At 42.7% G+C, this 22,608-nt stretch overlaps 2 protein-coding genes and 1 long non-coding RNA gene across 5 annotated transcripts in view; 2 read left to right on the top strand and 1 right to left on the bottom strand.

Annotated features, from left to right (window-relative positions):
• LOC108240746 (calcium-binding mitochondrial carrier protein Aralar1) overlaps nucleotides 1-13,362 on the bottom strand; it is a 19,414-nt gene extending 6,052 nt beyond the window's left edge. The window contains exons 1-11 of one of the 3 annotated variants that reach the window (XM_017424440.3): nucleotides 13,254-13,362; nucleotides 12,768-12,821; nucleotides 11,682-11,824; nucleotides 9,761-9,876; nucleotides 8,392-8,531; nucleotides 6,262-6,408; nucleotides 6,014-6,152; nucleotides 5,031-5,124; nucleotides 3,669-3,753; nucleotides 2,321-2,402; nucleotides 625-783 (exon numbers count right to left, since the gene is read on the bottom strand). In XM_017424440.3, the coding sequence (XP_017279929.1) occupies nucleotides 625-783; nucleotides 2,321-2,402; nucleotides 3,669-3,753; nucleotides 5,031-5,124; nucleotides 6,014-6,152; nucleotides 6,262-6,408; nucleotides 8,392-8,531; nucleotides 9,761-9,876; nucleotides 11,682-11,824; nucleotides 12,768-12,821; nucleotides 13,254-13,265 (1,171 nt within the window). In that variant the 5' untranslated portion in view covers nucleotides 13,266-13,362. The other 2 variants (XM_037975938.1, XM_037975939.1) reach the window with 2 other exon arrangements.
• LOC119617078 lies at nucleotides 6,022-7,824 on the top strand. Its single transcript, XR_005233255.1, has 2 exons — nucleotides 6,022-6,163; nucleotides 6,373-7,824. It is a non-coding gene; the product is annotated as an uncharacterized LOC119617078 (long non-coding RNA).
• A 2,955-nt stretch (nucleotides 13,363-16,317) lies between the features above and the next one.
• The window catches only part of hat1 (histone acetyltransferase 1), an 11,976-nt gene continuing 5,685 nt past the window's right edge, over nucleotides 16,318-22,608 (top strand). Inside the window, exons 1-6 of the mRNA XM_017424407.3 lie at nucleotides 16,318-16,408; nucleotides 17,499-17,570; nucleotides 17,698-17,773; nucleotides 18,681-18,801; nucleotides 22,185-22,361; nucleotides 22,459-22,580. Of these exons, the coding sequence (XP_017279896.1) occupies nucleotides 16,402-16,408; nucleotides 17,499-17,570; nucleotides 17,698-17,773; nucleotides 18,681-18,801; nucleotides 22,185-22,361; nucleotides 22,459-22,580 (575 nt within the window). The 5' untranslated portion in view covers nucleotides 16,318-16,401. The remainder of the gene's footprint in view (nucleotides 16,409-17,498; nucleotides 17,571-17,697; nucleotides 17,774-18,680; nucleotides 18,802-22,184; nucleotides 22,362-22,458; nucleotides 22,581-22,608) is intronic.

Raw genomic sequence — 22,608 nt, 5'->3', positions numbered from 1 at the left:
GGGGGGGTGGGGGTGCTACAGTGGCGATAACTGCCGTACCGTTTCACCGTCTGTCCTTCATCAAACCAGATAAACTTCTGAAGGAGCTGCTGAGTGACTGCTGCTGGTATGCAGCCAGAAAACAGCCGAGCGCGTCTGTCTCTGAGTCAATCACCCCTCTTATCATGTGCAAGAGAGGAGGAAGGAGGTGGTGGGTGGGTGGGGGGGCAGAGGGAAGCAGATCAGAGCAACGAGGCTCTGCACAGTTCAGTAGATGGCAGTCTTGGCTTCCCTCATAAGGAGGGCCTGGGGGTAGAAGTGTTGTATATCACAAGCCCTCTGCACCATTATCACCTCTCGGGCAGAGGCAGCTCAGACAGTGCTGCTCCTCGAACACTGCTGGTCATTCTCCTCAGGGAACTCTCCCAGGTACTGAGATAATACAAACCCCTGGGTGTCGCTTTATCCTCCGCTGAACGGGGAGGGCAAAGGTTTCTGCTATCAATTAGCGAACTGTGCTCCTGACATTAGAGCTCAAGCAAATCCTGATGCTTTCCCATCACGCCGGCCACTCTGCACGCCACACACACGCACACACACACATGGGTCGGCCCTTTTCACACGCCAGCAGCATCCGCGGATTACCTCTGTAGAACCCGAAGAACCCCTCGTAACGGAGCACCTTCTTCGCGCAGTCGAAGCTGTTCTTGTACATCAGCTCTCCCACGAAGGAGCCCGTGGAGCGCTGGTTCTGCATCCGAGTCTTCACCAGGTCGATGGGGTACACAGCCGTGGCACCGGTGGCTGCAAACACACGTGCATTCGTCACAGATTTAAAGATTTGTTCTGTTTTCATTTAAACTTGAGTTATGAGCTGAGTTTATTATTTAGACATTATCAAGTGACTTAAACTGAAACACGCAGAGCTGCAAAAGGGGTTTTATTTGTTAGCTTCTGGTTTAAAAACATCCAAACCTTTAAGGAATAGTTCAGATCTTTTGAAGTGGGGTTCTGTGTTTGGAGAAATAGAGTTTACTTCTGATCAGACTGATGAGCTAACGGCTAGTCCGAGTGGCGCCAAGCCTAAAGTGGGCTCCTTAATTTGACATCAGTCTCCAAAGTTTATGCAAATGTTTTAAAAAAAAATCTTTCACGTTTATTCCAGCAGAAATGTGATAATTTTTGTTTTAAATGCAGATCCCTGTGTCAGAACTCAATGTACATAACCGTGTAATGTGACATTGACTCCGGTGTAAGGTTTATGAAAGAGCATTTTCAATCGATATTTAATGGAAAGATATGAAAGATTAAAGTTGTTTTAAGACGGCCCGCTCTGACTAGCCTTTAGCCTGTTTAGTAAGTCAGAATTGAAGTTTTTCTCCAAACTGGAATCATTCGAAGAGCTATATACACAACAGGGAAAAACATAACCTTTCCACAGAACCCTTCTTTAAAAGATCAGAACCGGTGCTTTAGGGTTAATGAATTTAATCTCTAATATGACAAAGAACAGCAGCAGGTTGAAACATTTGGCTGACTGAAACTGGCAAAGTCATTTCCACTTGAACTAAGTGGAATCAATGTAAAAACAAAGAAGCTTTTAAAATAAAATTTCTGTCAAAGACAGATTGATCTCCCAGATGACTACTCAGAGGCGCAGAAGCCATCTTGCCACGTTAACACATTTGTTAGATATCTGCTTAATAATAAATCCGCAGTGGTGTTTGCGTGATTACACTTAATGAGCTGCGTGTGTGTGAACTAAAAACACAGCCTGTTCAGAGACTGGTGACTGCGAGAAGTATCGTATCAAGGATGTTTTAAAGAGGTGACTAAAGCCCCGCTCTCCACGTCTTGTCTGACGTTAAACGTTGGTGTAATGAGTCCTGTCCGGCGCGCGAAGAGCACAAAGGGTGAGAAAAAACTCGTCACAACAAAGACACGGCAGTTTCACTGTATGCCTCATGATATGCATCTCGCTCAGACCGTCTGAATCGTTCGCCGCTGAGTGACGCCCTGCATGTATGGGCTGAGCACACACACACACACACACTCCTATCTGTGGCGCAGTTATGTCAGAGGTTCCTTGTATCAGTTCCCTCCAGTGTAATTAGAAGGGAGATTCCAGAGTGCGGTTCCGGAAGATTTGTGTCATTCCAAAGCTCCGTCTCCAACGACAGCCTGGAGCCACCGGTGGCACAGCAGCACAATGCCGGAGCCTCACATCACAGCCCCTCTCCCTGCAACACAATGGCCGGCCCCGGGGCCTCAGCGCACCAGTCGGTCGGCTAAGGTTACCCCCGGAGCGGGCCGGAGGCTCCGCCGCAGACATGTCACTCACCTCCAGCGATTGAGCCCAGGGTAAACCTGTAGGCAGATTCTGCAGCCTGGAGCCAGACGGGCCGAGACGTTTCGTGAGCGTGCTGTATGGGAGGAAAAGAGACACCAGCAGTCAAACGAATCTGGGGAAAGACGGAGGGGGGATCAGTGCGCTAACCATGAATCGGCTGGCTATTAAACCACAGCGAACCAGATACATTGTGGAAAGCAAAATGTTATGGAGAACTCAATGAGGCAATGGAATGCCGACATTTCATATACTGTCTGATTCATCGGCGGCCTGTATTCGGTGTCAGAGAAAGATTAGCTCAGGAGAATAACTGTGTGAACCTGTAGCTGGCTTTTCCACACACGCTAAAACGTGGGAGGCTCCAAACTAAAAAGCTTTTTCTCCTTTATTTTAATAGAAAACTGTAATTTCTCCCTATTATCGACGGGATCTCCAGGTTTGGCGTTTGATGCTGAAAGCAGACCTCCTTTGTTTTGGCTGCGGCGCACGGGAACAGATTAGCCCAACATCCCTTTTCCACGTCCAGATAAGAATCTACATGAATATTACACAGTCGGGACGAGGCTCTGTGAGGAAGAGCGTGTCCATATTGGGGGGGGGGGGTGAGTAACTCCTTCCAGACTAAACGTGAGGGGACCGCTCTTTTCCTCCCAGATGCTTCCACTGAGGGCTGAATGCTAACAAGATCGAGGTCTTGATCAAAGGCTTTAAACAATTAGTCTACTTCCAGTGAAGGGCAGGCCTGAGAATTGCGGCATCCACCTCCGCCCCCCCCCCCCTGCCCCCCAAAGGAATCGAATTCCAGACCTCTGAGCGTGAGTCTCAGGAGCATGAGTGGCCTGAAAGCTCTGACAACAGCCTGACACAGAGCCGTGTTATCCGGTGGAAGCATTTTGTTCGCCCACATCTACCTTGCCTCCCACTCCCCTCCTGCCATTAGCAGACTTTGCTAAAGGCTTCTAAAACTTCTCGAGCTCCACAGTGATAAAAGCCTCTTATTAAGCGCCTTAGATGTGTGATTGCAGCTGATGTGTATGTGCCGCCATACTGAATAAAATAGGAAGAGCCTTTCATGGAGAGCTGCGACGCAACAATCCATTCCTCTTCTATGACTATAATTGGTGTACTTTTATCTGGGAGTTTAAGAAATGCACTTCACAAGGGAAGAAAAACACGGGCTCTCTGCTAATTCAGCGACTGAACATTCGGCCTTTTTTTTTCACTCCCCCCCTTCTCTCCGCTCCTTTTTCTGAGAGGAAAGCAGAAAAAGACGAGGAAAAGGCTTTGATGAAAGGCAGCAGGAGGATGCGAGGCGTATTAGAGGAGGCACTCAGGCTACCGGTCTCTGGGTCTCTGCTAGGTGGTACGGCATGGCTCCTTCTTCCAGCGGGGCGACTCTCTCGATGTCTGTGTGATTCAGCCGCCTTAACAAACAACACCAGGGGGTGAGAAAGAGCAGGAGTTAGGCCAGGAAAAAGCAAAAGCAAAAAAAAAGAAAAAGGCATCTACACTGAGGAGCAGCCGGTGATGTAAGATTTTCCACAGATTTTTTTTTTTTTTTTTTTTTACTGCCATATAACTTAAAGTTACTGCAACTTTAATTTCAGCTTATATAAACAACAGACAAACAGAGCTGGACGAGCGCCCGCAGCCCGGCGAGTAAATGAAAGTGTTTTCTCACTAAATGCTTGAGACACAAATGTTTCCTGCTGGCCCGGTGCATCATAAAGTCTGCATCCGTGCTTCATGTTTGTCTTGTAAAAATCAGCCAGTGGAGCCACCGCTGCTAAACTAACAAGGCAGTAACTTCATCTTTACAACCAGTAAACAAACCTGCAAGATATTTAATCCATTCATGCTAGAGCGTAAAGTCTGTTTGAACCCTATTAAACAAATCAGCAGAGAAAAAATTGAAAAGTAACTTTTTATTTTTACAGTACAGGTGGATAAGTTTTTATTGTTTTTACTATGATTAATAATATGCATTTAGTAGTTTTAACCTAAATAGAATTTTTGTGGTGAAGTTCTGTGGAAAGGTGATGAATAATCAATATGTTACCTGTTGCAGATAGCTTTTTGAATGACTTGAATTTGCAGAAATAGAGTTGAAATCTGACCTGACTGACAAGCAAGCAGCTAGTCGGTTCCTGTTGCCTTAAAACAAACTCCAATCTGAACAACTTCACCATCTTTTATGAACCTTTACATCATTACACGGTGATTCTGGCAAAAATGTGATGATATTCCTGCCTGAGGTGCATGTTACAGCGAGCTGCATGTAATTAACTATACATTTCTGCACGTAGTGAGAAATTGATGTAAATGTAAAAGTTTTATAGAATAGTGTTTGCATGAACCAGCAATCCCCTTTAGTCTTGGACCTGCTTGGACTAGTTATTCAAAGAGCTATCTGCAACAGGTAAGATATCAGTTCTTCATTCCCTTTCCATACAACCCCACTTCCAAAGATCTGATCGCTTTAATTACTCCTTTTTAAAAAAAAAAAAGTCAAATATTATGTTACATAGCAGCTTTTCTCCCTACATGTTTAAGTCACTAATAAGTCCAGGGATCTGTGAGTATCATCCTTCACGTCAGCAGCTTTAACCTTTTCTTATTGTCTATTTTCAGATATAAATGAATACGTTTTCACGGCGGAGCAGAACATTTGCACAGCAATCAGAGCGACGCAGCGCGTTACCCAGAGTGAGAGTGGAGGCCGACGAGCTGGAACAGGATGTCGATCTCCATCGGCGTGATCTGACCAAACTTATTTGCGGCGTGAACAAACTCCTCTATGATTCAACGGAGGAAGAAAAAAAAAGAAAAGAAAGGAGAGAAAATACACAAAAACTGCCTTGAGTTATTTCAAAATGTCACACAGGAAGTTGTTTCAAAACACAAGGGTTTGTTTTACGGCTAATTTTCATTGTATTTGCAAATTCTGCTTCTTGTTTGTCTCGGCGTGATTGTCTTAGTGTGAACGCTCGCAGCTAAAAAGAACTTTTAAAGGAGGTTATAACAAGCGTTTGAAATCATTTGGCTTGTTTTGTATGTGCTTTAGCTCCTTCTCTCGAAGCACCACAACCCGAGCATGCACTCTCTTCAAATTTAGCTCTTCGCTGCTGCCTGCTAAGTAACAGAGCAGCCTTCAGGTGGTCTTTCTAAAAGGAAACTTAATGGTAGTTGTTGAAGAAAGGAAAAGAGTTATTTACTTCCCTAGCTGTCAGATTCAACAGATGCAACCTTTGCTTTCAAGCCTACTTTCCTGATGTAGATGACATTATTGACATATTTTTGTGAGACTGAAAGCTGACATGTGAGTGTTTGCTTAAAACTGAGGGATATTTGATGCGTTCCGTGGCAAATAACAGTAATTATCTGCAAATGCTATTTGCCTAAAAGTCGTTTCTACGAGGAGGGAAACGAGGGAGGGAAAGCAGAACGTTTGCATCTCAACGGGCAACACGACTGGGAAGCGGACATGACTGACAGTATCAGTTACTCAAGTACAGGGAGGTCATCAGATTTCCAGATTAAAAAGGTGCATTTACCTTTGGAATTTAGAGCTACAGTAAATGTCCCCACCACTCTGTCAAGACAGTTAAAAATACGATCGAACAGGTGGATTTTCACACATTAAATGCAGAAAAATGTTGGATTTTGGGCGGTTCTGTGGAGTACCTTTGGTGACCAGAGTGTCTTTGTGTGTGCCAGCGAGGGTGCTGTAGATCTTGCGGATCAGCTCCATGTTGTTGAGGAGCGCGTTGAAGGCGTTGAAGTAGGAGAAGCTCACCATGTGGGAGGTGCTACCTCCTGCAGCCTGCAGGACAGGTGGGTCATATCATGTTCTCATAACCCGTTTCAGGGGCAGTGGTTGTTTTTCGGTTTTTTAATTCAAAATAATGCCACAGACGTGCACGACGACTCACTGAAACCAGATTCTCTTCTACAAAGGGAGTCAGCATGTGGTGCCTGATGGTGGCCATGATGTCGCTGAAGTCCAAGGCGGTGATGGTGCCGCTTTTGTTCTTGTCTTTTAGCGCAAACGCCTGGCGCGCGTGCTCCAACTGCAGCTCCTGCGAGCGACAGAGAGAGGGTTGGGGTGCGCTGCCCGACACAAAGAGCGTGTTCCTGTGACGGGGAGCGTCGCGTTACACAAGTCAGCGGTGAGCTGAAACTTCGGAGGACAGATCTAAAAAGTCATCGGACGTGACAGAGGCAGACACGGGCTTTCCGTAATCACCGCCGTCTCTCCGGAGACTAATGGAAACCACGACCTGAGGAGACTGATCCCCCGAGCTGAGCGGTGGGGGAGACAAACGGCAGGTGTGTGTGTGTGTGCAACGAGATGATTCAGTGTGGCAACTGTGCAATCAGGAGGGGATACAGGGGGAGGCTGACCCCGGGTCAGTTTCTGATGTCAGAGCTCATCGCGTACAAGCAGAGGATTGTGGAGCAGCGTCACAGCAACACAGAGCTTTTCTTTACCCTCACACTGTGGTTCTGACAACCAAATCGTTAGATTTCCTTTCCTTAAACATGACAGAAGAACAGGAGAATAATTAAGGGCCTGGCATTCCTTGAAGGAACGCATATCACCGCCTTTCATGCCACAGGTTTAAACTAGGATCAGGAGTTAGGGTTTAAAAAAAACATTACGCTCAAACTTATGTGCAGTTGTGATATATTTCCTGATCTGTTAGCACACGGAGTATGTGTTGGGAATGACTCTTGTCTACTACCACACCAAATTTTAGCTCAGTATTTATAAAATTCCCTAAGTTACAGCCATTTTTATGTAGGTCAATGTCGATTAACTGAGACAGCCATCGTAGATATTTCATTAGGTATTTTGCTAACAGACAGACTAACACACACACACACGGGGTAATAAAGACACATGTAAGTAGAGTCCTGCGCACATGAGGATCTTTGGGAAAGTGGTGGGAACCTCTAGTCAAATATAATAAACCACTAAATGCTCTGAGGGTTCCCACACTGAGGTGGGACTGAACTCCTGGACCACCCAGCTTCATCCTGAGCCCACAGCAGGTTCGTCTTCCTTCACGCTGCTGCCGGAGTCCCACTCAGACACGCACCGTGTTTGATAAAGCACAGAGTTACAGGTCTTTACTGGAACACAGAGTTACTGTAAAGTAGAGCTGAAATCAATAAAGACGCAACGTTGTAATTTTCATCTGTCATCAGATGGATTATAAGCTCAAGTTTACTGATGGAAATGCTTTCCAATGTGGTTAAAAAAAAGCATTTGGAGCACTTTGTTTTATATTCACGCTTCCAATTTCTGAGTACAGGACCCTTCATCAATCCACACTTTCATTTATACATATTTTTTGCTGTTTTATTTTATTATTTTTTTAAATTGGCACGATGACGGGCAACATGCAAATATTCAGCTCCTGTAAAATCTCCAGTTTTTACATGATGACAACAAATAAAAGATGTTATAAGTTTGTAGGAGATGAAGAAAACTTCTGCTAGGTGGTGTTTTTTTTTAAAAAAAAAAATGATGTTATGAAGTCAGAATAACTGTTTTTATTCACGCGGTTTTCACGACTGTGGCAAAATATTTGTCTTTTCTGACTCTCTCCTGTAAATCAAATGTTGTTCTCAGGCTGCTAATCATTATTATTATCATCGCCCACGTCATGAAAGGCGGGCAATAATGTAACACCGGTGTGTGTGTGTGTGTGTGGGAGCGAGCGTGTTTGAAACTTATGAACCACAGGACGGATTTTAATGAAGCTCTCAGAAAGTAATCATCTGCAATTAACTCTTTGTGTCAACCCCATTCAAGATGGACGCCACAGCTAACTGACCTTAGCCGTAACACAAATGGCTACAATTCAGTCACTTTTACAGATATTAAGCTAAAGTCCGGTGTGGTAGTAGCTGTGAGTGATCCCTGAGACGTACTTGGAGCACAAACCGATCGCCTGACATCTTTGTTTCTGTTGTCAGTCAAACAAATGCTTTAAATTATTTGCTGTTTCTTCATTTAAAATATATATATTTTTGGAAGTCCGGTACATGTTCACCTGCAGGAACTGCGAGAACTCCGCGAAGCTGAGGTTCTTGTTCCTGCCGTGACCGAAGTGCAGCCTGATGAACTCACAGTCCCAGTTGAAGGGGATGTGGTGATGGACTGTCGTTTGGCTGAAGATGTCGCGGACATTTTCTGCGCAGAAAGAGGAGATGAAAACGATGTTACAAACAAAATGCATGATGTCCACCTTGTTTTCTATTTATAGATAAAATAGTTCAGTGTAAAAAAAAGTATCTTTAATAAGCAAATTAGACATCTTCATGGTTCCAAACTCTATATGTGTGAGTGCTGATTCAGGATTCAAGCTATTGTTTTCTACATATTAGCCATATTTGCATACATGACATGTTAGCCATTCATACACTGAAATGTTCAGCTCATTCAGGACATATATGCTGTGACCTTTGGTTTCAAAATATTTAACTTTACCTACAAATATTTTCCCCATACAAAGAAAAAGATCTCTTCAAGTCCTTTAAAAACATTATTCTTTGTAAAACCTGCTTTAGCAAAATGCCTTTTAGATGTTTCTTTTTATGCTACTTGTAGTTTTAGCTACCATTATGTTACTTTTAGCTATTAGCTAAATAGCTAATAGCCTAATAGCCTAATAAAGAAATAGCTAATTTCCTTTTGCTAATATAATAATAGCTAATAGCCTTTTAACAGCTAATAACAAAAGGCTATTAGCTAAGTAGACCATTCTTTGGCTACTTTGAGCTTCTAGCTAACAATTATTACTTTTAGCTAGCTTTTTGCAACTTTTAGCTTCTAGCTAGCATTTTATACTTTGAACAAGCATTTTGCTACTTTTAGATTCTGGCTAACATTTATTACTTTTAGCTAGCCTTTTGCTAAGTTTCTAACTAGCATTTTATACTTTTAACTATTCTTTGGCTACTTTTCGCTTGTAGCTAGCTTTTTGTTAATTTTAGGTTTTACCATACCGTTTGCTACCTTTAGATTTGAGCTAGTATTTTATACTTTGACCAAGCCTTTTGCTACTTTTAGCTGACAATTTGCTACTTTTAGCTTCGAGCTAGCATTTTGCTCCATTTTAACTTTTAGCTAGTGTTTTGCCTCTTTTAGCTATAAGTCAATTTCAGCTTTGTCAGCGTTCAAAAGCCTCGTTTTGTTTTTTTTTTTGTTTGTTTGTTTTTTGACAAGCTGAATGAACTTGTTTTGTGTTTTGAGGGTTTTGATATATTTTGCTGTCCGGCTGTGAACTCATTCACCTCATCAGAGTCACTTCCTACATTAGATTATAATTTATACTAAACAGCAGCACAGGTGCCAAACAATAGAAATGAACTTTTAAAGCATTTAGCCCACTCCCGGTCTCCGTGCCACCGAGTGCGTACCGAATGAGATGTTTCCTGTGCCGGTTTTGTCAAACAGCTGAAAGGCCACGATGAAGAGGGCGTCGGGGGCACACAGAACTGATTCAAAGGCCAGAAACTCCTGGAAAGAGATCAATCTGTGTGGATGAGAAAGAAAAGACGCCATCTGAACAAAAAGGAACACGTGGTTTTGAAAAGTTTAAAATTTTTACCCTGAGACGTACGCCAGTGTAAACGGCAAACTAACAGTAAAGTAACTTTTATTAAAAACTATGTTTATTCTTGAATCTGAGAAGAGAAACTGATCAAATCGTTTCTGCCTCCGGGTGAATTTATTAGCTGTTTGAGCTGCAGCAGGCCTGGCGATCATCATGTGTCCTGAAAGGTGATTTTTAGGCTGGTTTGCTATTTTAACTACCTCCGCCGGTAATTCTTTAAACACGTCTCGGGATGGGTAACCATGGCGACCGGACAGGCGTATACATGCAGCCTCAGGCAGGAAGGTGGACGAGGAGACGAGTGGACGAAAACGCCACGTTACGGCGCGGCTGCAGGAACACGTCCCGACCCCCTAAACGCGTCGTTGCTCGGCATCCAGAGCGCACGAGGAGACAAAGGCTGCAGGCAGAGCACCAAGACCAGCGATGGCAGAGCTTCTTCACAGCAGACGGAGTGATCCTGAACACGCTGCTCTGCAGAACGCCTCTCTAACACCAACACCGAACTGTTAGCTGTACGGTTTTTGTTCCTATTACGCCACATAATAAGAACAACGCTACATGTGATGTCATCAGCTCAGACTACAAACTCGACCACGCAGCCCATTATTGATCATTTTGTTGATTTCAACCCAGCTTCTCTCGTTGAAGAGAGATTTGTTCCTCCATTTTTTATCTCACGCCTGTCTGTCAGTCAGTGGATGACCTTCCAATGAGGAAGTATCAAAGAGAACTTGTGACATCCCCTGCTAACTCCATTACTATCAAACTTTTTTGTGTTAGAACTCGACGACTTTGTTCTTGTTTTCTTTTTTTGTTTGTTTTAGTGAATAATTGACTCTGCTGCTGTACATTTTCCATTTCGTGATTCTGTGTCGTTCAACTCAGTTTGTGACACAAACTGTGTGTGTTACGAATGATAAAATGCATAAATGTGATTCTAAACACGACAGGTTATAAGTGACTTCAACAGATTTGACCTGATGTGCTCAAAAAGACAAGCTAATTCAGAATCTTCCAGGAGCTGGATGTGAAATTCTCACGACTATTCTTAAAAGAAAATTAGGGGAAAATTTAAAGCAGTCATGAAATATCTTATCAGGGGGTTAGTTAGTGAGTAAGAAAAAGGCCACATGAAAACCAAATGCTATTAAAAAACCTGCAAGGATGATTTTAAGGGTTTAAAACAAAAGTAAATTTCAAATTTGTTTCGAAGGCAGCTGGTGCGACAGGTTTCACTTTGAGCAATCAGCCAACGTAAACGACACATTTGATAATTGTTTCATTAAAATCTGCCCAATGGTTCTCGTGATTTTTTGCTAACAGGGTTAACTTTAACAGTCAGTACCCAGGTTTTAAGCAACAAAAGGGTGCGGGGAAACACGGACGGGGAACTCAGGCGACCAAACATACCAACTAAAACGCAGATCTTGAGCTAAAACATTGTGGGTTTTTTGTTGGGGTTTTTTTAAATAAAGGTTGAGCAGAAAACCAACAGAAGGAACAAAAGCAGGAAGTGAAACAAACAATGTCAGCTGGGTAGGATGCTCTGTGGCAGAAAAAACCCAAACTATAACATAAAACCTGAGCTTGATTTAGCCTAACTGAAGTTACTGTTTAATAACCTGACGGCCCGAAAAACAGAGGCAGACGCCAGAAACGCTGTTCAAACAAAAAAACAGAAGAAAGCCGGAGTTGTTAAACACAAATAAGCTTCAGCTCACCCGTCTTTGGTGGTGTCGGCCACTCCGGCTATCAGCTCCACGGTCTTGGGGTTGTGTTGAGGCTGTGTGTGCAGGCCCAGGTAATTCTGCACAAAGTCTCGTGGGGTCATGTAATGCTCGCCATCCTGCACCACGCTGGCGTGCTGCGGAGGGGACAGAGCTGTAAACACCGGAGGACGTCCATTCGGACCGAAATAAACCAACCTTAAGGAGTACTTTTAGCCCTCCACAATGTTTTTCTCCGACCCTAACCCTTCCTTAAGATCTGTACAGGCTGGTTTTAAAGGACTGCCTTCCCGTTGCGTGTTTTGAACTGATAAATAATCCAAAGCCTTGACCTTTAGGCTCTGGACTGCGAATGCAATTTTACGCCCCACAATTGCGGCAAACCCGATCTCGTCCAGGCTCCGGGGTGTCAAGGTCATTTATAGAGCCAGGGTGGGGTTTCAAGCTGGCACCAAGATAGCTCTGGAAGCACAAGTGTTGCCTGAACCGGCAGCGGAAAGGCCACGCTCGTGGACCCGAGCCAAGCTGGGACACAGAGGGCTGGGAGAGCCAAGTGTTTCCAGGGCCTACGGTTCAGCACGCTCGGCTGAATGGACGCCTTTAAATGGAAATATTAATTCCCAGCAACCAGTTGTGTATCCATTCAGCCTCGCAGTGGGCCTCAAGTAGTTCTTAATCAAATTATACAGGCAGCCAGAACGAGCTTCAGGTAATTAAGCCCCCTTTTCTTTTCTTTTTTTTTTTTTTGGTACCTGAATATGCATCAGATTTACATGGGAGCGGGAACCGAGTCACTGCTCCCAGGAGAAAGTTTGTAGTCCAAACAGGACGCTTAAAGGGGAAACAAACAACAAACCAACGCGCTCCTGACAGGAAGTTGGGTTGTTTTTTTTTCTTTGAAGGGCAATAAACAGAGAGGACGGTGCTGTCAAACAAACAGGGATATTAAAGGTGTTTCGAGGGGAAAAAGCAGAAAACATTTGGATGCCCTTGGAGGCGTTTATATTAAAAAAAAATAAATCAGAATGCTCCAGCAGGAATGTGTGTGTGTGTGTGTGTGTGTTATTCAGCAGCTCATACCTTAAGGAAAATAGTCCTCAGCTCCTGGGGGTCAGCTCTTTTTGTGGCTTGCACCTGTAACACACAAGTTTGAAATAATAATAAAAAACAACAACAAGTTGTCACTGAGCGTCACAGGTCAGCTCTGTCTGTCATCTATAAAACCAGCCGGATTAGATTATTTTGTTTTTTAATGCAGGGGTCGGTCATATCCGAGTGGAAGAGCAGCAGCAACATTTCTTCATCTCCACCCGGCTGAGCAGAAAGCTGCCTCCAGGAGGAGAGAGGCCGGGAGATGCTACCAGCACACCCAGAGAAGGAAAAGGAGGAAACTCCGCTGCTTTTTTGCTTTCTTTCTGTCTTTCTTTCTCTGTTTTTCACACAGAAGCTGTAAACCCGAGACCCTCCCTCCCTCCCTCGCGTCTCCGCGTCCCGCACCGCTGCCTTACCGGCCGCCTTTACCCGCCTTTTAAATTCATTTCTGATAAGAAATATTGACGGAGTCACCTTGACCGCCATGCTGGATGTGACGTCAGCTGCAGTGGACTGGACTGGCAGCGCACGCGCCGGGCTTCGGGATGACGGCGCGCGGGCATGGTAGCCCGGAGGAGGATGTTTGAGACCCTGAACTATATTTAACCAAGTGTTGGGCTTTCTGTGCGTCCGGAGGACTGGGGCGCCGCCACCAGGGGGGCCCCGGGGGGGTCCATGTCCACCCCTGCAAACCTGCCGGGCCCCCCCATAAGCCCCCCCTTTGGTCAGATATGCTTATCCTGGTTGGTGTGGATTTTTAAAGCCATAATAGCTGTCAAAATGTGCCATTTTTCAATGATTTAGAATTTTTTTTAGGTGTATCATCAATGAAAATAAAGAACCACTAAATACCCTTTTGTTGACAATGTTCAGTATTGATTTCTAGAAGTATTTAGTAGATTGTAGCATTGTTTTTATGTAACTTTTGTAACAGGTCTCTCTTGTAAATGAGACAATGAGTCTTAAGAGATTTTTTTCCTTGTATAAATAAAGGAAGTGAAATACACATCGATCAGCCATTTTCTTTACCCGCTTCTCCTGTAACGGGTCGAGCTGGTGCCTGTCTTCATCAATCACTGTGCGAGAGGCGGGGGGCACCCTGAACAGGTTGCAAGTCCATCACAGGGACACATAGAGACAAACGAGACATACAACCATTCACGCTCTCACTCACACCGAGGGACAACTTTAGAGTTCTGCCAAAAGTCTCCCACATAATTTATAATAAATGAGCGAAATCAGAGTCGTGTTTTGTTGCCAACAATTACGAGTCGTTCGTTTACATTCCGACATTGATGAGTACACTTTGGACAGTCTTAAGTGTGCAACGGATATTGAGTCAGTAAAATAGTCTTCGGATGTAAACAGAGACAGAGAGCTGTTTTGTTTCATAAAAAGAGTAAAACAACCACTGAGCCTCCTCAAAAACATTGGAGAATCATGGATTTTGACAGCTATTTCCGCTTTAATAGGTAGTCATTGCAAACAAAAAAAATGTATGTATATTTAAAAAAAAATTTCTCCTGATCTTTATCAAATAGTGCAGTTTGAAATAGTTCACTCCAGTGGTTTTAAAGATATATTGATATGTAATTTGAAGAGCATTCAGTGTAAACAGAGCACTCATCATCACTCATCAGGGTCACATGACTGACCTACATCAGGCTGGATGTAATCTGAGTAGGTAAACAAATATGATGGAGTTGGACAAACATAGAATCAATGAGAAAACGTTTAAGTGTAAAGATAATAGTGAGTCTGGAATAAAGTTACAGTAAATAACAGCAAATTTTGGACTGAAATATTTAAAAAAAACAGTATTTCATAGCACCCCTAAGCAAATTAGTCTCACCAGTTATATGTAAAAATGTACCGACACATCAGAACTGTCAGACTTTTCAATCCCAAATGCCTCTTCAGTGGGCGTCACCATTGTTGGCCTGTTTTCAGCCACTACGGCTGTTTCCACAGGTAAACAGACTGCCCTAGCCTTTTAATGCCCTTACCAAGATTGTTGGTTTTTGAAAATTACTGGAAATTTACAGTTTGAAATAAACAACAGTGATATGTTTTACAGCTGCACTGTGTTTGTTTTTACCGAAAGGCTTTTAGAGTTACAGTATTTAAATGTGTGTTAGTCAAAGTTTGTTTTTAAATTATTAACAGATTGACAGTGCATGCTGTGCGCCTCTGCAGAATAGATCCTCATCATATATATTAATATATAATTTCTGTAGAAAGGTTTGAACAGTCTGTGCTCTGCATTATTGTTCTCAAAATGTCTGAGAAACATGAGATATTGGCTGGTCCTTTACCTGATAAACAACCCTAATATCATCAGTTGCTGTTGAAATTAGCTTTTTTCTTCTATATATAGTCATCTTTTTTGTTTCTTTAGACATTCACCAAACTAAAACAACTTTTATCATCAATTTATCACCTGATATATTTATCATCATCTACAGGCCATGACTACAACCATGTTTGCTTTTTTTTTAGGTAGGAAAAGTGTACACTTGGTGTTTCCTTCAGCACTGTTTAATACTTTGCTCTTAAACACCTCCTTCAACACATTTGTTCATCTATGTTATTCTTATTTTTTTCATTTTAATTTCAAGGCATGTTCATTTTAGTTTTCCTTCCTGAGGTTTTGACTTCTTCATCGGTCTGCCTGAGTGTTTTTAACGTTTACAGCTTTTTGCATTTGTTGTTTGTATTTTCTCCTTATTTTGAACATAGCGGGAGAACAAACAACTTTTGCCAAACTTAAATCTTCTTTATAGAGTTTCAATTGTTTAGACGGTTCTCGTGTTGGAGCCATGTTTTCTGTCAATCAGCCAGGTGCATCTTGTTTTGAATGATTCCGTAATTGTTTCCTTCACTTGATGTGAGAAGAAAAAAATGCCATTAATTAGGCTAGAATAAATTAAATTAACTTTTCAGGGTTTGCTTTTTAAAGCAAGAGTGTTCAGCTGGTAAAAGATGCTTAGTATTGTTATTTTTTTTCCTGTTTTATTTATTTATTTATCTATCTTTTTGGTAAATAAAACAGACGAGTGTTAATCTTCTATAAGTGATTAAAACTATTTTCTTTTTTACTTAGAAGTGATTAATTTAAAAACACACTGAGTCCTGGGTCCTCTGAGCCGCTGCAAAAAACCAAACCAAAACAAAAAAACTCTCATGAAATAAACGCGGGAGCTACAGATGGCATCATCCTATCTTTGGAGTTGGGGGAAATATTACAACTATTTCAGTCTTGTGACATTTTGCTGACATGTTTATTTAACTTTAGTAGCATAAACAGGAAAATAGCTATCATGGAGCTTCTGAAAATACCATTTTCACTCAACTGAAATAGTTTTACTAATATTTTAGTGTTTTTTTTATCCAACATGGTCATTTTAAGATCATAGTAGTAACACCCAACATATAACTATCCATATAACTATCTTAACTAGTCATATAACTATCCTTTTGAAACTAGCTGCTGGAGCCTATAAAAAAAACAACAACAAAAAATTACATCCGGTTTTAGCGGAAGCACGTGACCCGGAAGTTCTCCTGTTTCCGCGGGTCTTTTAGGACAACAACACACCTCCGCGCAACACAGTGAGCAAAAATGGCGGGTAAGAGGCTAAATGTATAAATTTCTTGAATTATTTCGTTTTTACCGGAGTCTGTTTCAGCCAGCGAAGGTCGTCAGCGCTGCTCCAAACCCGCTCGAGTTGCTAAATTAGCTTCTTGTTCCTGAGAAACAGCTTAAAACGAGCTAACAGCTCACAGCAGTGTGCAGCAGAGGGCCTGCTGCTGCTGCTGCTGCTGTGAGCTAATGTTTGCTGTCAGGTTGTCAGAAACATCTAGTGATTGTTTATGTGAAGCTTAGACTCCATTGTAGAGGAGAATGTATTGATAAAAGCTGGGTTATCAGAAAGTAACGCTGTTAAGCTCACATGTGAGCTAGCTAGGCTCATATCAGAAATAATCAGCACATTTCCTTTATCGTGAACATAACATTTCATGGTTTTTGTTTACTTAAACGGGCTAAGGCAATGCCCACTGATGAGTCGTCGCTTTTATTATAAATTTGAAGAATACAGAAACTAAAATGGCATCAAAAGTCAGAATAGGGAGAGTAATTTTTGGTGTTTCAGGGTGAGTTTACACGAATTCTTGCTGTTTGTGTTGCCTTCTTCACGTTATTAGTGACACTAAATTATGTTGACAATATTAGGCAAACCAGAGCCCATTGCTGTGTTATTAAAGTAGGTTGAATAATACAAGAGGTAATTATTTATATTGGTGGCAGAAGCTAAATACAACATGAGGATCAAGAGGTTCAGCAATTATTTTTCATTATTTTTCTTTTTTTAATTTGTTGGCTGTAATATAAAATAATCATTTATTTATTTCCTAAAACCATTTGACCCCATTTAGGGTCATGTTGTTGATCTTCAGAGATCAAATAAAACCTAAGAGTCTCAGCTCTTATGTAAGATGATCACAGAGAAGCACCGAACCCCAGCACACGATGGGAAGAGGAAACCAGTAAATTTGGTCATGTTTACTTAAATACAAACAAAAAAAAATGAGTTATTTGATCATCACGGCAGACGCAGGCTGATTCTCCCAGCTCTGTTTTTATTAATCCAGCTCTAAAAGTGGTTCTTTATAAGTTAAAAAACTGCTTAAGTTGAATGTTTTGTTGGTTCTCCTCAGGAGTAAATGCCATGGAGAAGAAACTGGCTGAATACAAGTGTGACACCAATGAAGCAGTCTGCCTGAAACTGGGTTGGTGGTTTTTTCTTTTTATCTGACAAACATGACTTTGATGGGACAAGTGTAAATGCAATGATTTTTGTCGTAATATCTAATTTTTTTCCCCCCTCCCTTATGTTTTTGATCTGGACGCTCTCAGTTCGTTTTCCTGAGGACGTCGAAGATGACAGCACCACATTCCACCCAGAGTTCAGCCACCAGTTATTTGGAGACGAGTGAGTTTTCAGTGTTCCCTTTTCTTTAAATGTGGTGTTATTTTTTTGCCTCCCCAAAAAACTGATAAGGCCGTCTCTTTTTTTGTGCCCCGTGTTTTGGTCAGCTGCTTTAAAATAAGGTCACAACCAGCACGTCTGTCCACACTTTTAGTCAACTTAACATTTATTCAGCGATTCTTTTAGTTACTTCCCGGGAGGCTCTTGTTTCTGAACATCTGCATCATTTCTTACTGGTAGTCATTTTTGTACCAGCGTGTTTGCCGCTCACAGTTTATTATGACGGTGAACAACGTGTCAGATTTGTGATGGATTTACCTTTTATTGAAACATGAGCCCAGATTTGTTGTATTTTTTCATGTAAGTGTTACCCTACAAAGGTTTGTGCATTGAAATATGGCACAAAAGAGACACTGAATGTGAGCATTGTTGGCGGTGACACCTGTCTCTGTGCAAGGACTTGCAGTAGCATGTCATTTTGCTCTAAATTACGCTTCCAAATGAGTCAAAACTAGGATTGGTTATTTCTGCGCTTGCTGCAATCAGCTCAAAGGGAACTCTGTAATTGGGGCATTAATTATTTTTGCCGAGCGTTAATTGCTGGTAAACCTTAATCACGCAGTTGCATAATGATGAATCTGTTTTGTCATAGTGTGTTTTTTTTATTTCATTATTATATCACAATGCAGTGCAGTGACACGAGTCACTCAAGCAGACATTTTTTTATGCTCTCCAGGTGTGCGTTCAGCCATTTTCAGGCAAAAAAAGAATAATCCAACACTTATATTTCCCTCTGAAATGAGGTTATTCTGCAGTAAATTGTATTTTATTATTATTGTTTTGCATTTTCTGTCACTCGGTTGAACACACTTTCTGACTTTTATTAATCTGAATCATTTTCTTCATGCAGCGAAGTCGCTTTTGGATACAAAGGTCTGCAGATCCAGCTGTTCTACACCGCTGGGAACCTGAGCACCCTCTTCAAAGTCAAATATTCCTCAAAAGTCACGGACGCGTTTGATTGTGTGGAGGTAAACCCTCGCATTATCGCAGGTTTATCGTTTACGTGTCTTGTGGCGGCGTCAGCTTTTTATATTTTTATAATGTGGGTAAAAAGGGGGGTGAGGGTGGGGGCTAAGTGGGGCTCATTATTTACCATCAGAGCTCACATCGGGAACGGAAAGTCTTGGAACGCCGTCGAGAGTTGCGGTCGGGTTTTACAGCGAACTCGCTTCATGCTTGTAAAAATAATAAATTAAAAAAAAAAGATCAGGAGAGAGTCGTGAAGATGCTTTGTAGCAGGTGTGATGGGTGCTGGAGGGAAAATAACATTTACTGTATTTCACTGGGGTTTTAAAAATGATTTTTTTTCTATTTTTTTTTCTAAAAGCTGCAGGTAACGGAGGGTGAGGGGGTGGAAATGTTGCTGTGTTGCACAAAAATGTCCTTATTTATCTGCAGGAAAACAAGTTGTAATTTTGGTCAACAGAAGGGAGTTTTTCTGAGTGATTGCCTCTAAAACAATCAGTTACTCTTTAAGTGGAGTCAATAGCTTTGGGAATGTTTTTTGTTTTTTTTCTCCTTACTAACTCTGAGACCTTAAAGTCTTTCTGGAAGATGACTTTATTTCAGGAGAAAAAAATCTCCTGTTTTGTTAGACTAAATCCAGTTTTGCCAGCTGGTTAAATCTGCACCGGCCTGTTGGAGGAAAACAAGTTTGTATCCGAGGTTTAACCTTATTCTCTTTTCTTTCTCAGTGGTTTGTGACGGATCTGTGACACACATTTAATGCCAGGAGTGAGTTATTGTTCAAGTTATTGTCAGAGAAGATCTTTGACACTTTTCTGGTCTTAATTATCCGATTGTCTCTCTGATAGCAGCACCGATCACCCAAACTTCATCACCCGAATCAGTCGTTTTTCTGCTGACAGCTAGTCTCGGACAATGTGGCGCATTAAAGGGATATTTCAGATTGTTTACAAGTGGTTTTGTTGTGGAGTAGTTATCAGTAGTCAGTATCTTACCTGCAGCAGATGGCACAGAGTTTTAAGGGGGGAGTCGAGCTAACGGCTTCTCAGAAGAGGGACCACTTAGGAGCAATTTTCCAACATCTGAAACAACTCGAATCATAAATGTTTACACTGAGTCACTTTTCCATCAGACATTCAGGCTTCGTTCACACTGCAGGCAGAAGTGGCCTAAATTGAACTTTTTTGCCCACATGTGACCCATATCTGATCTTGTTTCCAGTCTGACAGTAATAAATCCGTTTTTTTACCCCTCCAAATCAGACCCAGGCCACTTTCATATGTGGTACTGAATCAGATGCGTGTCTGCTGTCTGTCAAAGCGACCGCAGTCTGAGCGCTCGTGTCGGAGCAGGGAGGAGGAGGGAAGATCCGATGCAAACATCGGACCAAACGAGCGGGGATCCTCCTGGGCTCTCTTGTTTTCCCTCAATCTTCTTCCCTTTTATCACTTGGTCATAGTTTTGTCGGCTCTGATCGCACAACTTCAGAATTGACACACACTCGCTGATGTGCGTAGCGTCCATATTAACAGCGGGCTGTGTGTGACGTCACGCCTTCCTCTGTGCGTGCGGGTCACTTCAGGGCCGTAGACGGTTCTCACCGGAGTCTGATGCTTTAAGACCTGCAGTGTGAATGTAGCCTTGTATACAGACACATCTGTAGTTATTTCCTGTTGAAACGCAGTTTGTTGCAACTCGTTTTAACTGTGTTAAACACATTCAGCTACGTTAAAGTAAAAACATCCACTTGCAGAATATTTGCTTCTTGTGTCCTGCCTTGAGCTGGTTACCGAGAGCAAAACTGGATAAGAAAAGGGGTAAACTTGTCAACCAACCTCTACTTTTTGCCATAAAGAGGGGCATCACGCTTTCTTTTAGAAGGAGCGTGGTTTGAAGCCAGCGTTTCAAACGTCGGCGGGGACCGCTGACCCCTGACTTCAGCGCTGACCCCTGGGTGCTGGTTCGCCTCGTTGAGGGTTTGAGTGCAGCTGCCGCCGAGGCAGAGAGAGAGAGAGAGGGGCGAGCGGCACGGTTCAGGCTGCGTCTGAAGAGCGTTTGTCTCTGAGTGTGTGTGGACGGTCGCTGTGCGGTGCAGCTGGCAGCGGATGAGGGGACGGCGAGGTGGAGTTGATGCAGCTGCTGCATTGATGCGGGACTCGGACGGAAACTCACCTTCTCGCCTTGAAATCTCGCTGCTGGACGTTTTCCAGAAAACCCAATTAGTGCCGCACCGTTTTGTCCGTATTAAGACATTTAAATAGTTTTATAAAATGTTTCTCATTACTCCTAATCCCCCCTTTTTAAATTAGTAAAACATAGTTTTAAACTTTAAAATTACTACGAGTATCCAAGATTGCACAAATCTAAAAGTGGATCAAATAGATGAAATAACACCAATGTAACAAATTAGATAGTTTGTGCTTCCTTTGTACGCATTGTTGGAAATCAAAGACATCAGCAAACTGCTGCAAAGGGAACATTGTTAAGTTTTATTCATGGCAAACTGAGGCATCTATTCTGGAAGGCTGTGCAATTTGGCGTCTAGTATGTAAGAGAGTGGTCGGGACAAAGCGACTTGTTTGTCCATGGCCTTTTAAGTGTGGTCCTTGTTCCCCAGAAATGTGGCTGAACAATTACAATAGTTGAGAGGCATTCAGCTGCAGGTGCATTACTTCCAGTTAGATATTAGCTGATGTCTGAAAGGGGGGAATTAGTAGTATGTTGTATTAGCCTTTTGTAGTGCATTTTGCTCAGACCTTCTTCATTTCCCAGTTTTCAATGCTGAGCAGCGAGGGTCTGTGTGCTCCAATAATGCCCATCACACATGTAAATGGTGTGAAAGGGCCGCTTAGCAAAGTGTTCTCATGTCAATCCTTGTGGAAATGGATACAATGCAAACATTACAGCTGAACTAACCACACGTTGCACTGAGTAAAAAGTCCAGGGGTAGGGGCCCTTTGTCTCGGGGGCTCTTTGAAAAACGCGGGGGCCAAATTCATTTGATTGGGTTCACTTGGCAGGATTAGAGGAGAGGCCTCCATTATGGATGCCCGAAAGGTTTGTTAAGCTGAGATCAATTCAGGAGGTTCCTTTCCCCAGTGAGAAGCAGAAATGTGTTTATTGTGGCAACTTCATCACATATTCATGGTTTAACATAAGTAGTAAATGTACGGATTTAAGTGGCCGGGGCGGGGGGGCCTCTGCTCAGCTGACAGTTTTAATTGCCTAATGGTTTTCTATTCAGCAATGCTAAAAATGAACTGTTGGGTCATTTCTTTTTTTTTTTTTTTTTTGCAGTAAGCAGAGCAAAAACATTTAAGTTTCCTATAATCCTGCATTTTATTTGATGACACCGTTCTGATTCGATCTCGTTGCGTTTATCCAGGCGGACGACGTCGAGGGGAAGGTCCGGGAAATAATTCCCGCCGGTTTCACCTCCAACGCGGACGACTTCATCTCGCTGCTGGAGAAGGAGGCCAACTTCAAGTCCTTCGGCGCCCTGCTGCACTCGTACACCGTCCACAACGAGGAGGCGGGCGAACTCACCTACCAGATCCACAAGGTGCCCAGCCGAGGCTTAACGTCGACCCCGTCGGGGCGAGATTCGAACCCCTGAACCGTTTATTTATTTATTTTAATTTATTTATTTTTTGCTCCAGGCCGACATCGCCTGCCCGGGATTCCAAGAGTACCACGAGCGCCTGCAGACCTTCCTCATGTGGTTCATCGAGACCGCCAGCTTCATCGACACAGACGACGATCGTTGGGACTTCTTTCTTGTGTGAGTGCCCTCCTTAATTGACACCAAG

The sequence above is a fragment of the Kryptolebias marmoratus genome, linkage group LG6 (assembly GCF_001649575.2).
Source record: "Kryptolebias marmoratus isolate JLee-2015 linkage group LG6, ASM164957v2, whole genome shotgun sequence".
In the NCBI taxonomy this organism is placed as follows: domain Eukaryota; kingdom Metazoa; phylum Chordata; class Actinopteri; order Cyprinodontiformes; family Rivulidae; genus Kryptolebias; species Kryptolebias marmoratus.
This window is presented reverse-complemented; position numbering and strand designations above follow the sequence as displayed.